Source organism: Rhinopithecus roxellana, chromosome 13, assembly GCF_007565055.1.
Source record: "Rhinopithecus roxellana isolate Shanxi Qingling chromosome 13, ASM756505v1, whole genome shotgun sequence".
Classification (NCBI taxonomy): Eukaryota; Metazoa; Chordata; class Mammalia; order Primates; family Cercopithecidae; genus Rhinopithecus; species Rhinopithecus roxellana.
Window position 1 is genome coordinate 22,096,151 of NC_044561.1, and position 16,133 is coordinate 22,112,283.

The 16,133-nt window shown below is 38.1% G+C and overlaps 1 protein-coding gene across 1 annotated transcript in view; it reads left to right on the forward strand.

Annotated features, from left to right (window-relative positions):
- The first annotated feature begins 481 nt into the window (after positions 1–481).
- Positions 482–16,133, forward strand: part of TTC28 (tetratricopeptide repeat domain 28) — a 475,930-nt gene continuing 460,278 nt past the window's right edge. The window contains exon 1 of the mRNA XM_030915124.1: positions 482–1,434. Coding sequence (XP_030770984.1) covers positions 1,408–1,434 — 27 coding nt within the window. The 5' untranslated portion in view covers positions 482–1,407. The remainder of the gene's footprint in view (positions 1,435–16,133) is intronic.

The following is a 16,133-nucleotide window of genomic DNA, read 5'->3' on the forward strand; positions in this document are numbered from 1 at the left end:
AAGTTAAACATTGTTGGAATGTTGGTACATCAGTTACTATTATTGTGCATATTAGTTGGTATTCTAGTAGTTTACCTGTTATATTCCCAACTATCAAAACAGCTTTATGGTGGTTTAGGAGTTGGTAGACATGTTGGATGGTAAATAATAGAAGTATATAATATTTTTATATTTGTAGATGTATCTCCTTAAATAGGATGGAATAATTTCACAGAAGATGAATGTAACTCGATCCTCAGAGAAATATTTTTTATAGTAATGAAATTAGTGCTAAATTTAGAGAAGGAAATGGAATCTATTAAAGTTCATTGGGGGTAAAATTCTTGATTAAAATATTTTATTCTGTCAGATACTTCAAATCTTTTTTCTTCAAATCAGAAATTAAGATTTTGGCCTAGAGTACTTTCCTTTTCCTTTTTTTCCCTCTAGATATGGCTGCCTTACAAGTCTAAGTATGTCTTTTGAAATGATTTCCTGACCACGTAGGTGTTTTTGGCTTTGATTCTTTAGGAGCCGTTGGGTGCCTCTGAAACTGCATGCTTTACTTTTTGTATTGGAGCAGATGTCGTGGCACTAAGACCCAGAAACCATTTGCTCTGTGTGGCTGGAGCTGGGCTGGCTGTGCTCGCACTGAAGGGAAGGAAGTCATTAGTGCAGACTGAGCTGTGGAGTTGGGTTCTTGCAGGATTTCCTTCCAGCCTTTCCCCACTAAGGTTCTTGGGAATTAAAAAAAAAAAAAAAAAAAAAAAAAAATCTAAACACACAAACCAAGTTTTCCTATTTACAGTGTTCAGGGAAGGTAGGCATTTCGAGAAGGGCAGATCCTTTTCCCAAGTTATCCAAGAAGGAAGCGAAAACAGCGTAAAGAAGCTCTGATTACAGATCTTTGGAATTTTCTTTGCTAAATTTTACAAACGAGAAATACACCCAGAATTGTGGGAATTGCTCCAGGCTGCGCGTGAGGGTTTGATTGCTTGTCTAATCTTTTCTGAGAAGAGGAGAATTCGCCAAAAGGGGTTTGGATGGCAGAAGCCCGGCTGGGATTCTGTAGCAGCTCGCGTTCTCGCTCTCTTCTCTGAGGGAGGGTCTCTGCAGTCAGCTCGGAGAACCCTGCCGCAGGCTCCTTTTGCAGACACCGGCCGGGAAAATGCCCCGCTCTGGCAGGAGTACGCCGGTGGCTGCTGGGACTTCCTAGCCTGGTGGGAAGTGTGTTCGTGGTTTGGGGATACTTTTCATTGAACTGAAGGCGAAAAGACTGGACTCTCCTGGGGCTTTTCCCATTGCAGTGAATATGGGAAAGAATTAGGGGGTGGGAGGGAGGCAGCATGACTTGCAGTCGTCGCTGCCCTGCATCTGCCCCCAGCCCCCAGCCAACATCTTGATGTTCCACGTATCGGCTTTACAAATATGATGAAATGGCAGCCCCGGAAGAAGGTAAGTGTCCTGGAGAGGGGACGGGGCCCCAAAGCCCAACCCGGGGAAGGGTGACACGGGGCGGTTGCCTTCAGGTCTCTCCACCCCTTCCGTAGTTCGCTGGGCCAGCTGGTCCAAAGAGCCCTGGTCCCTTTAGGACTTGAATCAGTCCCTTAGGGACGAGTTACCAAGTCTGGTCTGCATTCACTGCCCTCTAAGTTTTTCCTTCGTGATATGCGTGGACCCCCAGGGGTGACAGCTCAGAAACACCCGTTTGCTTTAAAAGTCCTGTGCAGACAGCGACACGATTAGCTTTGCAGGAGCCAGCCAAGAGCTGCTAGGTGTTGCCCCATGGCGGGGCATGGGGCGGGAGTGGATTTGAGGCTGCACCCCTGACACAGGCCCCGCAGGTGGTGTTATAACACCTATTTCCCCAAGGGGTTAAAAGGCTCGGAGCCGCTGGCAGCTGTTTCCCCAGGGCCCCGCTGGGGGGCGAGCAGCCCCAGCACACCAGCCCAGCAGCTGGTTCCGGGGCAGTGGGCCGAGGGGCCTCCTGCCTGAGCGCCTGGGGCTGGCCGTAGCCGGGCCTTCAGCCTACGGGGCTCCTGAGGCCTCGTGGGCCCGTGCGAGTGCCTGCGCTGGCCATTGTGCACGGGCGTGTGTCTGTGCGTGTCAGCGTGCACCAGCGTGTGTGAATCGATCATGGGGAAAAGGGGGAGGGGGCACTTTGCTTTTTGTGAGATTATTTCCTAATATGGCTCCTTTGTTGAGAACTCAAGAAAAAAAAATCCAGCAGTTCTATCAAAATAAATTGCTATTGGTCCCAGAAATAACGTTTCTAAATGTGGGACTGGTCCCTACCCTAGGACGTCGAGGGAGAAAGACAGCTTTCTTCAAGTTGTTGGCTGCCGTACATTTGGCTAGGGCTCCCTTTTGCTAACTTGTCTGACTGCCCCTAACTGTTAGGTGAACCCAGTTGTTCACTGCATAACAGGCCTTTTTTTTTTTTTTTTTTTTTTTTTTTTAAACTTCAAATACCTCATTTGGCCGTGAGTTTTATTGACATTCTTCTGAAGGAAAACGTAGCAAACTGAATGTGCTGTGGTCCTCCCCAGCCTTGACCTGTCTCTGTTAGCAGCTGCCTGGGTTTTACTTGAACTAGCTAAACTGACTCTTTTCTTTGTGGCATGACGTGTGATACCGTGTTTTATATCAGAACTGAAATAGAAATCGTGTGAGGTGCATGAGAAGATATTGTGCGTTTGTTTTATTGCTGGAGAATCTAACAAACCCTGCCTCAGCATAGCCTGGTGAATTGAAAGGTTTTCTTTGATATCTAATTGATGGGATTTTGTCCTCTGACCCTGTCTTTTCTACCTCATCTTGAAGTCAAGAATCTTTCACATATTATAATAGTTCTCATCATAGAGCTTTTTTCAGTTAGACTGATTTCATTTACTTTGGTTGAGAGACCCATATATTTCCCACCCCCACCTCCAACCCCAATACAGACAGAATGAGGAAAACTCATAGAAGAAACCATATAATTAAGCAATTTAAACAGATGCTGCGTATTCCTAAAGTCCCCCATTTCTTCTATATTTGTAAATTGCATGTTTATGAGTAGCCTTAAGATGTCTGCAAACTGTACATTCATAAACGTCTGCTTTTTCTATTTTACCCAATATGCAGTAACTCATGTGGTTATGTCTGTGGAAACCCCTCTGGGTACTGGTATTGCTTGAACCACGGAAGTATTATTCTTGGCAGTCAGGTGGATTTCTGGACTCTGGAAGATTCTGTTTCAAGTGTTAGGATTCACTCTGCAGTATTTACTCACTCCGTGATGCTTAAATTGCTGTACCAGAAGGTTGTATTTTTTCACTGTATTAATAATCTCATATCATCATGTTGTAAAGATTCAGATACAATTCTTCAGAGTTCATAGAAGATTAAAAAATAAGCTGAGCCATCAAATACTATGTGATTATTTGGTGGTAGCTTGAGAACAATTCTTGCTTCTTCTACATTGGAAATGGGAGCTCCCTTGGAAGAGATTAGATATCCTACTCTGGTAGGGCACCAGTAAGTCTTCACAAAGATTAGGTTTATTTTCTTCCTCTTGCCAGAATGCTCACATGATCAGATCAATGCAATGGTTTCTGGCTGGGTCTGCTAACACATTTGTAGTGGTACAGTCACATGCCATGTGTTTAACCAAACGGTTTCTTAAAAACCATTTACCCTACAGATGAAAAGTGATACTGCATTGGTGTGATTTTAACAAAGCTAGGAAGATCATCCAAAGAGTGCTGCCCCAAGCAGCATTTGTGGTGCTTGCTATCATGGTGTCCTGTCAGTCACTACTAGTTTTGGCTTTTCTAAATTCTAGGCTCATTGTAAGAGAATGATTATAGGTTCTAGATATCTTTGTTTCTAACTGAGCATGCAGCTGGGGTATATGATTGAAGGGGAGCTCTCTCCTTTCTTTTCTCTGCTTACTTGCTGGATTAATCTAAATACTAAAACAAGCTTTTTAAAGATGTGAGTCTGTAATATTCAGTTAGGGTTTGCAACCTTTTCACAAAGAAACTGTCAGAACAAAAGTAATCATGTTCTGCCCCCAGTATCAATGAGGACCTTAGGTCCCAGTCTTCTAGAGCACAGTAGGTCTCCCACCAAGAGCTATGTAATTGCGCTAAAAAGCAAGATTCACAAGTGTATACTTACATGTCCAAATTCGTTCAATTGTATAAATTAAATGTGTATAGCTGGCCAGGCATGGTGGCTCACGCCTGTAATCCCAGCACTTTCGGAGGCCGAGCGAGCGGATCACCTGAGGTCAGGAGTTCGAGACCAGCCTGGCCAACATGGTGAAACCCCATCTCTACCAAACATACAAAAAATTAGCCAGGTGTAGTGATGGCGCCTGTAATCCCAGCTACTCAGGAGGCTGAGACAGGAGAATCGCTTGAATCTGGGAGGCAGAGGTTGCAGTGAGCCAAGATCACGCCATTGCAATCCAGCCTGGGCAACAAGAATGAAACTCTGTCTTAAAAAAAAGAAGTATACAGCTTTTTCTATGTCAATCATACCTCAAAAAAGTGGTTTAAAATAAAGCAAGATTCTGGGCAGTTAATCCAATCTTGTCATGCTAACAATAGCATTTAATACCATACAGATAAACAGCTATAATTTTAAAAGCACTTGTTCTATGCTAGTCATCTTTAATAGGCCTATATGTGTTCATTTAATTCTTATCCAGTGAGGTGATAGGTGTTATAATTTGCATTTTACAGATAAGCAAACTGAGGTTTAGAGGGGTGAAGTGACTTACCCAGTCACATAGCATGGTAGGGTCACAGCTAGGATTGGACCAGGCCTTATTTACTTCAAAAAAATGTGTTATTTACCATTATACTTGGGAATTTTTCTGACCAGGGATTTTTATCCAAGAAAGATAAAGCTGAGATGATTCCAATAAACGAAAGTTAAGCACAGCTTTGCTCCCTCACTTCTAGATACTGACACCAAGGTGCTCTTCTTCCCGCTCCCCTTTCCTCTTGAGAAAAATAAAACATAGTGATTTTACCTACCTCTGAATTCTTGGAGCATTTAGAGTCTGTGCCTCTGTAAGTGGATTGTCTTTTATTGGTTGTAATCTTTTGGTCTCCTTGTGCATATATCTCTATTTGTGTATATATCTTGCCTCCTCATTACACTTAACTCCTTGAGTTCAGGAACCATATTTTACAATTCTTTTTTTGGTGCCAAGGATAATATAGTTGCTCAATATATACTTATTTGATATAAAAGTAAATCAGAACTATTTTTAAAACCTGTACTTTTAGGCTTTCTTATATTTCAGTTGATTCATAGATGCAGACTGTAGTGGATTGTTAAAGAAAACCAGAATATTTTGTCACTCATTTCTAATCTTTTGTAGACAATAGTAGGAAGGGGGAAATCACACTTTTGGCAAAATCTCAGTGGAAGTCATGGTTAAAACATAGTACCAGGCTCTGTCAACCAGGTACCCCATCCAGTGTCATGATTGTTTTATTCATATAACCTTATTGGCCTGGAAAAATATACTGTCCCCTGTTTTTACCTTTAGTCAAGAGACTATATTATGCATCACATTATTTTTATCTTATATTTGCAGAAATGATAGTAATTAAAATGCTCATCTCCTAGGAACACGTTTGTTTATAATTCTGAAGCTATTTCTGCTCTTTAAAATCCAAGGATTAGTATCAGATAACACTGTGTAAATAAGACTGCAGTCAAAACCTTCAGGAAAGCTGCTGCTGATTGGATTTCTTCATTGCTTATCTAATGTTATTTTACTGTTCACACATAATAAAAGACCATTAATAGGAATATGTCACATAAACTACATTAATTATGTCATTTGAGAGTCATATGATATATTTATCTTGTTATACTTGTCACATTAATAAAATGTGAATCTGGCTTCTCAAATGATTTCTCTGATGGAGTTTCATTTAAAAGCCTTGTTTGGAAGCTCGTTTGTGAGGATTACGTCTTGTAGATTTGTGTCTTAGAATAGCTTATTACTTTTACAAAAGAATGTATTTCAAGTCCCTACGCTTTCTCTATGATGGAGTAGTTTGTTTCTGTATTATAAGGCTAAGTCTTAAATTTTAATATGCCTATACTAAATTACTTAATTACTTGCCAGAATGTTGTGCTAGTTGGTATTATTATATTATTCATTTTGGGCCACAGTTCATTTAATAGTATAAAATCAGACTTTAAAAATAAATATTGTGGACAAAAGTAGTCTTATTCTATTATTATTATTCTATTCTACTTAGAATAAGTAATACTTATTCTAAGACTAAGAGAAGTCTTAGAAATTTCATTATAGTGGTCTTTCTTCAAATCCATTCTATACACCATTCCCAGATCAATGCAACCAAGAGACCCAGGTTTTGGTTCTGGTGGATCTCTTGACCCTTGGCCTTGGGGGAGTCACTTAAATCTTTCACATTTGACTCCCCACTGTTATAGTTAGTGTCTCATTATATCACTTGCTGGATTTATTGCAAATGTCATCCTAATGAATTTTCTTTTTCTGGCCTCCTTTTCCCCCTCTAATTCTTCCAAGTAATTGTTTAAAAAACACACGTCCAGCCTAGGGAACATGGCAAAACCTCATCTCTACCAAAAAAACAAAAATTAGCCAGGTGCACTGGTTATACCTATAGTCTCAGCTACGTGGGAGGCTGAGGTGAGAGAACTGATTGAACCCAGCAGGTTGAGGCTTCAGTGAGCTGTGATAATGCCGTTACATTCCAGCCTGAGTGACAGAGCAATACCCTGTCTCAAACAAAACAAAAAAACAAACTCCCAAACAACAACAACAAAAAATGCACATCTGTTCATATTACTCACCTTCTTAAAGCCCTACCCTGTTTCTTCCTTGTCTAGTAAATGTTCTTCAAAGTGGTATAAGCATACACTGGGCTGGGTTGAGAGGGGATGGTTGCAGGAAAATGACTGCATATGGGAAAATCTGAAAACTTATGTTTTTATGTATTTTTATATTCTAAAAGAATAAGAGCTGGGTGCAGTGGCTCATGTCTGTACTCTCAGCACTTTGGGAGGCTGAGGCAGGTGGATCACTTGAGGCTAGGAGTTTGAGACCAGCCTGGCCAGCATACTGAAACCCCCTCTCTACTAAACATACAAAAAATAGCCGGGAATGGTGGTGCACGCTTGTTATCCTAGCAACTCAGCTGGCTGAGGCACGAGAATCGCTTGAACCCAGGAGGCAGAGGTTTCAGTGAGCTGAGGTCATGCCCCTGCACTCCAGCCTGGGTGACACAGCAAGACTCTGTCTCAAAAAGAAAAAAAAAATTAAAAGAATAAGAAGTAAAATAAGCTTTACTGATCTTCTGATATAGTTTGCCACTTGAGCTTTCATTTGCTGAAAGGTCAAAGGGATTCTTAGTGGTGCCCACTCATTGTTGAAGTCATTTGTTCACTTTCAGTGTGTTGTGGCATATTGTAGTTTACATCAGAAGATATCCACCTTAAACAATTAATTTTATTCAAAAGAAGAAGATGAAAAAGAAGACTGTGGTATAGGTTGTAGCGTGATGGAGAGGATGGACTCTGTAGCTAGACTGCCTGGACTTGAATTCTAACCCAGCCTCTTGGCAACTGTGTAGTCAAGTTACTTAACCTCTCTGTACTTCAGAGATCTCAACTGTTTAATGTGAATGGCACCTAACTCTTAGTGTGACTCTGTGGTTATAATGTAAAATGCTTACAAGAGTTCTTTGCATATAAAAAGTACTAAATATGTTTTTCCTCGTAGTATGATAATACTCTATGGTCTAGCTGGACACAGCTCACTGTTTCTTTCCCCTTTCTAGAGTGCCTTCTCCTCATGTTCTTAACTTGCCTTCCTTTTGTTACTGGTTATACTTTAAGAACTAACTCAGCCTTCTCCTCCTTAGTGAATCCTTCTACAAGCAGTTCTTCTATTGCCAAGCATAGATGGCCATACCCTCCTTTGACTATACTTTTATAGACCACAGTTGTAGCCCTGTACTGAAGCTGTCAGTATGTCTGTCTCTATCAGTTTAAAGTTTTGAGGGCGTAGGCACAGAGGAGGAACTGAATGAATGAGTGTATAAATGATGAATATATTTATGGGATGAGATGCACAGTGATCTTCAGTCAGTTGGCAAGATCCTCTGACTGGCCAGTTATTAGAAATGCTAAGCTTGCAAATTTGTGTCTGTCGATTTATCACCCTCTCAGAAATGCAATATTGAATATAAGTGAGGGTGACTTATTCATTAGTAATGCGGGGGACTCATTAAAGGGATAATCTTAACTATGCACCCATTAAAATTAAAGTCACAGTTATGAGGTCGTGGTTTGTAACATTGTGCATGTACTAAATGCCACTGAATTTAACACTTTAAATGGTTAATTCTGTGTTATGTGAACTTCCTTTCAATTAAAAGCAGGGGGAGGGGATGGGAAAGTTACAGTTATTTGTGACACAACTCACAACTGATCACATGGTATCAGCGCAGGAGTGCCATGGTTGTAAACCACCAGACTAAATCTTTATTCCTTTTAGTCCTAAATATTTTTGATTCTGTAAAATTGGTAGGGAATGATCATCTATAGAAAACTACTTCCAGGAACATTTGAGAAGCTGGGAATAGTTGATAGACTCGACAAGAAGTGAAGGAAGTCAGTGATGAAGAAATCTGAGTTGGCACCTTTACTGTACAGGAGCTAGCCAGTAAACATTGCCAGTGTGAGAGGCTACAGAGTTTAATTGGCCCAACTTCAAGAAAGGGTGCCAGCAGCCACCTTCATTTTGCTAGTCAGTCACAGTGATGACATGCTGTGGAAAACCTGAAATCCTGGCTGGCCCTGTCAGCTTCAGCTTCTACAGTGAATTCATTATATCATTAATAACAATGTATGTCTCAGCTTTAAGACTTTGCTTTTATTGATGTGCTAAAACCATGTCATTTTATTGAAAGCTATAAGAATTATATAATTTAACTGACATTTTCAGGATTTATAGGAAACCTTTGTCCTGAACTTTCTTGTTAGTCCACCCTTTTTAGGTTCTTCTAGCTAAGAGGAGTTCTCACATTCTCACACGATAGAATCCTTTAACTGTATTCCCTTTTCAGCACATTTTGCCATTTAGAGTATTCTATTAGGGTGTTCTGTCATTGTTATTTTGAGTATTCTGTCCTTTTTGCATTCATTTTAAGAAAAGACATAAAATTATGTTCTTTGACTTATACCTTCTGCTATAATAAACAGCATTTTTAGAGAAGTTTCGTGAAATAAGCTTGATGGCATTTGTCAAAGCTGCATATAAGCTTTTTTACTGGTAGATATCTCTCAATTTGAACTATTAAAGAATGAAATTTATCTAATATCTGGTTAGTAAGCCAATGGTCATTCATGAATGCACCCATATTTCCAGCACCATTTACTTTGTGAGAGGTAATATTTTAGATTTACATCATATTGGGTGGCTGAGACTTGTAGAAGCACAGATGCTGAGGCAAGCCTGAGTTATGGAGCAGTTGACGTTTGGAATAGGGGCCTGGTGGCGTTGGGAGGCGGGAGGTCTTTGTGGGAACTGATTGTTGGGACACACACTCTTCCAAACACTCGATGTATATAGGCTTGAACCTATAAAGATAGTAGAGGGGAGAAGGTAAGGATGAAATCCAGAAGTATTCGATATTTTGGGAGCTGTGTTTATGAAGTAGAGATTTTCAGGCATAAGTAAGATCGTTGTTTTTTTTGAAAAGAAAATGTCACAGTGAGTGATGGTGGATACATGATCATTTTGGTAGACTTTGAGTCTTTACCGCTTAATAATTAGTCCCCCCCCCCCCGCCCCGCCCCCGGCAACAGAGGGTGGAATGGAGAGTAGAGATGGGGTTTCACCTTGTTGGCTAGGCTGATCTCGAACTCTTGACCTCGAGTGATCTGCCTGTCTCAGCCTCCCAAAGTACTGGGATTATAGGCATGAGCCACCACTGCGCCATACCTGGCCATTTTTTTAGGTGAAGTTTTCTAAAATATATTACATATTTTCTGCCTTCTTAAACAGAAGGTACTAAGCATGATTTAACTTTCTCCTGATTACTCAGTATTATTATCACAAGCATGAATTATTCTACTGCTCTAACACAGTAAATCTTTAGGAGCTTTTAAGGAATGTAGAATTATTTATTTCTATACTAAATGATCTCAGATTGATGTTTTATTTCTTTTAAAATAATTTTATGTCTTCTTTGTATGGTTTTTATTTTTCTTTCTATGTTGCTGAAAGTAATGCTGTTGTCATGTAAATTCATCAGCTATCTACATATTAAACTAAGAAAGCTCAAAAAGCTTGACATTTGTTCTCCCTTTATACTTTCTGATTTTAGGCTATGTTTTAAATAGTTGAGGTAGGTAAATAAGTGACCTTTTGATAAGTAAGATAATATTTATTGTGGTGCTGATGACCAAGAATTAGATATATTTGAGGATCCTTGTCAGAAACTGAAAACATTTTGAATGATTGGCTAAATGCCACTATAGGTTCCCCTTTTCTGATTTTTGCTTTGGTGTATCTGACTTGCCTTTTTTCCCTCCAATAACTTATTGAAACACACACAATACAAAACCGTGGTGGAAGGAACTAGTATTAGAGGTTTATGTGAAGGGTAGAATTACATATCCTGGAGAGCATATGCAATTGCTTTTAAGAAGAAATGACCAAGGAACCCATGCGATTAATACATAATTAATACTTATTTAAATATTAATTAGTTCTGTATTAATTAACTAAAATGTTATTTTTAGTGACACAAATATTATTTATTTTAGAGAATCCTTCTTGTTTAAGCCTAGGCTTTTGCTAGATAGTATTTATAATACTTAGACTAAAACCTTTTTAAGAGGAAAAGAACCGTAAGGAGCATTTGATTTTGCAGACTAGTAAGCAGAGTAGCAGAAAGGTAAACTGGTTCCCTTGGGTATCCCTTCTGAATAGCTATTCAGAAGCTGGCTCTTGACCTGGGTACTTTAATGGGGAGGGCTGTATCCACTGGGCTTCTCTGCTTCTGCTTCTTTAGGAGTTTGCAATCTAGGGTTGGGTTTGTTTATAAGAAAAGACTCCATCTTCAAAGAAAAAAAAAAAAAAAAAAGACAAGACAGTTTTATAGGTAGTATATTTTGAAGATACTGAGAAATTTATTTGCTTTCAGATACATTTTCTATAACTTATTTTTCTAAAATTCCTTTGTGCTGAGGCCTTAAAAATTCATAGTAAAATGCAAATTTGATAGTAACATTTGTGTGCTCTTTGTTATCTTTGCTGGCCAGTCATCCAGCAAGATGTTGAGAAACAGGATCCATATAACCACTTGATGTAGCTGGTAGGGAGGATTCATGAAACATCAAGACCATAGTGACTATGCGAACTGTTATGACAGGCCCACTTTGGTGGGGACCCTGGGTAGTCAAGAAACAACATTAAGGGGTCTGTGTTTTTGGGGGACAGGAGAAGAAGATAGTTGAGAATGGAGATAGAGGATGTTGACCACACACTTCACATACTTTATAATTTCAAGGGAGTATTAGCTCTAGGTTACTGTAGATGATGCAAAGGACCAAGAGAAGGGAAGAAAAATTAATGATTATCATCAATAAAGGTAGAATAACTTAAGTGAAAAGTAAACAGTTTGTCAGTTTACACAAATACAAAATAGATCTCATTGATAAGTAAATCATAACTGCATATGCTTGTCATTGTTCTAATTATTTCTGATGCTAGCTGTGGTTCTCAAGAAATTTTAATGAACTATATAAATGCTGTCCTATTCATAGTATTCATGAAACAGGCAATTTAGAAGAACTGGGCTATTATAGAACCAATATTTCCAGTAAATAACTGTAAATGTGGGCAAATTGTGCTAATTTGCGCAAAACTCGGTGACTTTATTTTTTAGGGTGAATCTGTAATATATCTTTGCATTGTCTCATACTGAACTAAGAATGAATGAGAATGTAAAATTCCTAAAGCTAATTTTTAAAGTATTAACAAATCAATATATTTTACTGCTGGTATGTATTTTATGTTTTATTTTAGTTTAGTTTAGTTTAGTTTAGTTTAGTTTAGTTTTTAGTTTAGTTTAGTTTAGTTTAGTTTAGTTTAGTTTAGTTTGAGACAGAGTCTCGGTCTGTTGCCTAGGCTGGAGTGCAGTGGCATGATCTTGGCTCACTACAGCTTCCTCCTCCTGGTTTCAAGTGATTCTCCTGCCTCAGCCTCCCAAGTAACTGGGATTACAGGTGCATGCCACCACGCCCAGCTCATTTTTGTATTTTTAGTAGAGACAAGGTTTTATCATATTGGCCAGGCAGGTCTCGAACTCCTGACCTCAAGTGATATGCCTGCCTTGGCCTCCCAAAGTGCTGGGCCTGTACTACTGATATTTAAACATTGATTGAAACAAGATGAAAATATGGAGAAACTTAGTACGTTTCTTTATCTTTTTGTTTAAAATGTAAGCATAAAAATTCTAACTGTAAGAGATAACAGTTAAAGGAGGGATCTTAAGTTAACACATTATTGACTATGTGTACTTACATATACAAGTAGAGTTACTGTTTATATTGACCAAATAAACTAGGTAAGATTAATAGGCACAGAGGTATAATCTTACCATGGATGAGTTTTAAACATTAATATGAAATTGTACAGTTTTTGTTAAATAAAACCAGATATTTGTTTAGAGTTTAAAATGTATATTATTCCTTAATAGACTGTGTAGCTATTTTAGAGACTGTTGCAATGACATGCTTCTAAATTAGAATAATTTTAAAACTCAAATTTATCATAAGTGATCATATTATTAAACATTTACTATAGCTGCAGGAGATGCAAATATGAATAAAGTGCATTTCTCAGGCTACAGTCTAGAAGTGGGGATAATGCAAGTGCCCAAATACCTGAAATATGAGGTGACATATGTTAAGTGTCACCAGAGAGGCACAAAGTTCTCTGGAGAGTGAATTAAAGGAGAGGTCACAGCTAGATTGGATGGGAGATGAAGTGTTTGGAATTGGGGGTAGGAATGAGTAGACCAAAAGAGTCTTCACGGTAGAATCGTGTTTTAACTGGACTTGAAGGGTAGGCTGATTTTTACCAGGCAGAGATGAGGAGGACATTCTAGGCAACAAGAAGAGGAAAGGCAAGCTCTGGGCGTGTTTTCTTTTTTTTTTTTTTTTTTCCTTTTACAGTGGTACGGAATCTCAGTTTGGCTGGAGAATAGACTTCAAATGCCAGCTGAAATCCAGACAGTAATTGGCCCCAAAGATGGTGAAATTAGGTTTTTACATGCTTATTCTCCTCTTAATGCCCAATGAGTAACTGGTTTTTCTCCCATTTTCTTATTAAAAGAAAATGAAAAACTGAGTAGGCTGCAAATGATGGGATTTTATTTGGCTCTGCAAGGATTTTTATAAATACTACAGCAGCTGTTTACATATTTTTCATGATTGCCCCATGCATATCAGAATGATTCTGCTCATTGTTTCATGCATAAGCCCACATTTGACTCAAGTTTATCTTTGAATGTTTGCCATTCTCATTTTGTTTGCACTCCTTTGGGTAATATTAGTTACCTGATGAAGGGACTCTCGTGTATTTGGAATTCCAAGCTCTTCCAACTTCAGAATGCCATGTCTTTACTACATATATTGTGTAGTACTGTTAAACAATCAGTTTGAGATCTGTAGCACAATTCACAGAGCGACAATCTCTCCTGTATTTCCAAATAAAGTCTTTGAAGGGAATGATATTTGCAGAATGTGCTATAGTGGTAAATTTAGAGAGTACAAGATAATTACTTGTAATTATGGCAATTTCTGTAAGGGAAATCATCTTAATTTGTTCCCACTAAGAAATAGAATTGCTCTACTCATAGCATTTGAATCTTTTTAGGAGATTAATGCCGTGTGCCTTCATTACTTTGAATGGACATTACAGCTTTTCACTACATCTGAAATTACGCCTTAATTCATGCTTCTGTTTGAATTTCTGTTAAATGCAGTCTTCACTAAAAAAAAAAAAAAAAAAAAAAAAAAAAAAAAATATTCCAGAGCCCTTGTTGGAGAGAACTTACACATCCTTCCTAAGCAAATTGTAAAAGAATAATACATCCCACATTCTCTTGTGGGAGAATAAACCCACAAAGAAGTCATAGTCTGGATGTTGAAAAGAGTCTTTAACTCATACTTGGAGCATTCTCCTGTCATGCTTTTCTCTGAAGACTTTAAAATTTAGATGGCCTTTAGGCTGATTGGTAATTGCTGTGACTTAAAAGGAATGCTGTGTCTCTGGGCATTTTTGTGGAGACAGAATTCTGTCTACTTTTTAAGTATTCAGTTATACCATCTGGGAAAGGTAAGCTGTGTGTAGGTTAAAACAGAGAGAAATTGAAGTAGGAAGAATGGGTTTACAGTATAATATAATTAATTGGAAAGAATATTGAAAAAGAAATGATGGACATATGTCTAGATGGGAGACAAAAGTGCTAAGTATAGAAAGTTAACTTAGGCTGTGTTTGTCTGCAAAAATAAATGATTTCAGATTTTCAGAGCTGCTGGGGTTTTGAAATTTCTGAGTTTTTTCAGTTAGCAGCTATTTCTTCACATTTTATAAGAGTTTCTTTTGGCTACAGTAAATCAAGGCAAGTGTCTTAGTGCTAGAATTTTATGTCCCTTGATGGCAGGTGCAGTGCTCTGCATTGTGAAGACACTTTTCTGTGTTTGAGGCCTGGGAGGGAGACAGTTAGCTTTGGCCATCATTTTTCAGCAATCAGAAGCCATGCTTGAGTACAGCAGCTTTTAGGTAGGATCAGGCAGAGGTAGTGAGATACAAACGCTACAAGTGATTCAAGAGTTGTTCCTTGATTTGGAAGTGTGCAGCCCCCTTCTACTAAGATCTAAATTTGTAGTCAAACTTTGATTAATTGATTGAGTAATTATTTCTACATGCATTTACTGGGGGCTTACTATGTGCCAGGTGCTGGCTATTTATATCATAATGAGAAGGCAAATTGAGTAACACTAATGATGACTCCACTATTTCAAAATTTGGGATTCTTCAGTTTACCCTTATGAATGTTTACTGAATTTAATTTAGTAACTATAAGCTTTTTAATAATTCATGAAGTGTTAGAACTTGGGGGATGCAGATTCAGATACAATATGATCCTTATTCTCAATGAGTTTACAGTCTAGACAGGAAATCAGAATATAAAATGAATTATTGCAATACAGTACAATAACAATGGTACCACAGGTAGGGTGGTATGGGAACATTGAAAAGCAGAAGAAAGGAGGAGGAAATGATAAGAGGTAAGCATTGAACTATGTGTAGAAGTTGTCTAGGTTAATAACCACTTTGTATTTTCATAGTATAGACTTATTTATCCCTTCATTTTTACTAGAGTGATTTCAAAAGTAAAGGGATTTGCCATTCCAAATTCATATATATTTTCATAGTATTATATTGTTGTCCATATTTTGATTTTCTCTGAAATACTTCTGCAAGATAAATGGGCATTTCCTACATATTCACCTCCAATTAGTTTTCACAGTTGGATTGTTAATAAAATGAGTGCTACCTCTATTTTTTTGTCTTATGGTATGATGTTGTTCTTTCTTTGCAGTACTTCTAATATTTAAACCTTTTGAGTATTATACCCATATTAATTTGTTTTTTCTTGATTTTTTTAAATTGAGGAAGGCAGTTCTTAAAGTATACTCCACATGATTTACTGAGGAAGAAAAAATTCCATGGTTAGAAAAGTTTAGGTGTACATATTGTCTCCCACTTAGAGATTTGTTTGGCACATTGTGAGGGTTCTGAGAAGTCTTACAATTTAAAAAGTAAGGTAGGAGGGTAAGAGAAGAGAGACTTCTTTGCTTTTATTTGACTAAATATTTTCCTAATATGACTTCTTTTTTTTTTGATAACATAAAAATTTGTATTTGGGGAATTGCTTTCTTAACATATCTTTGTTTTTGGATTAGATGTAAGAATTTATACACATAATCAATGTGGAAATATTCTTTTCCTCTTTTTTTGAGACAGAGTTTCACTCTTGTCGCCCAGGCTGGAGTGCAGTGGGCGATCT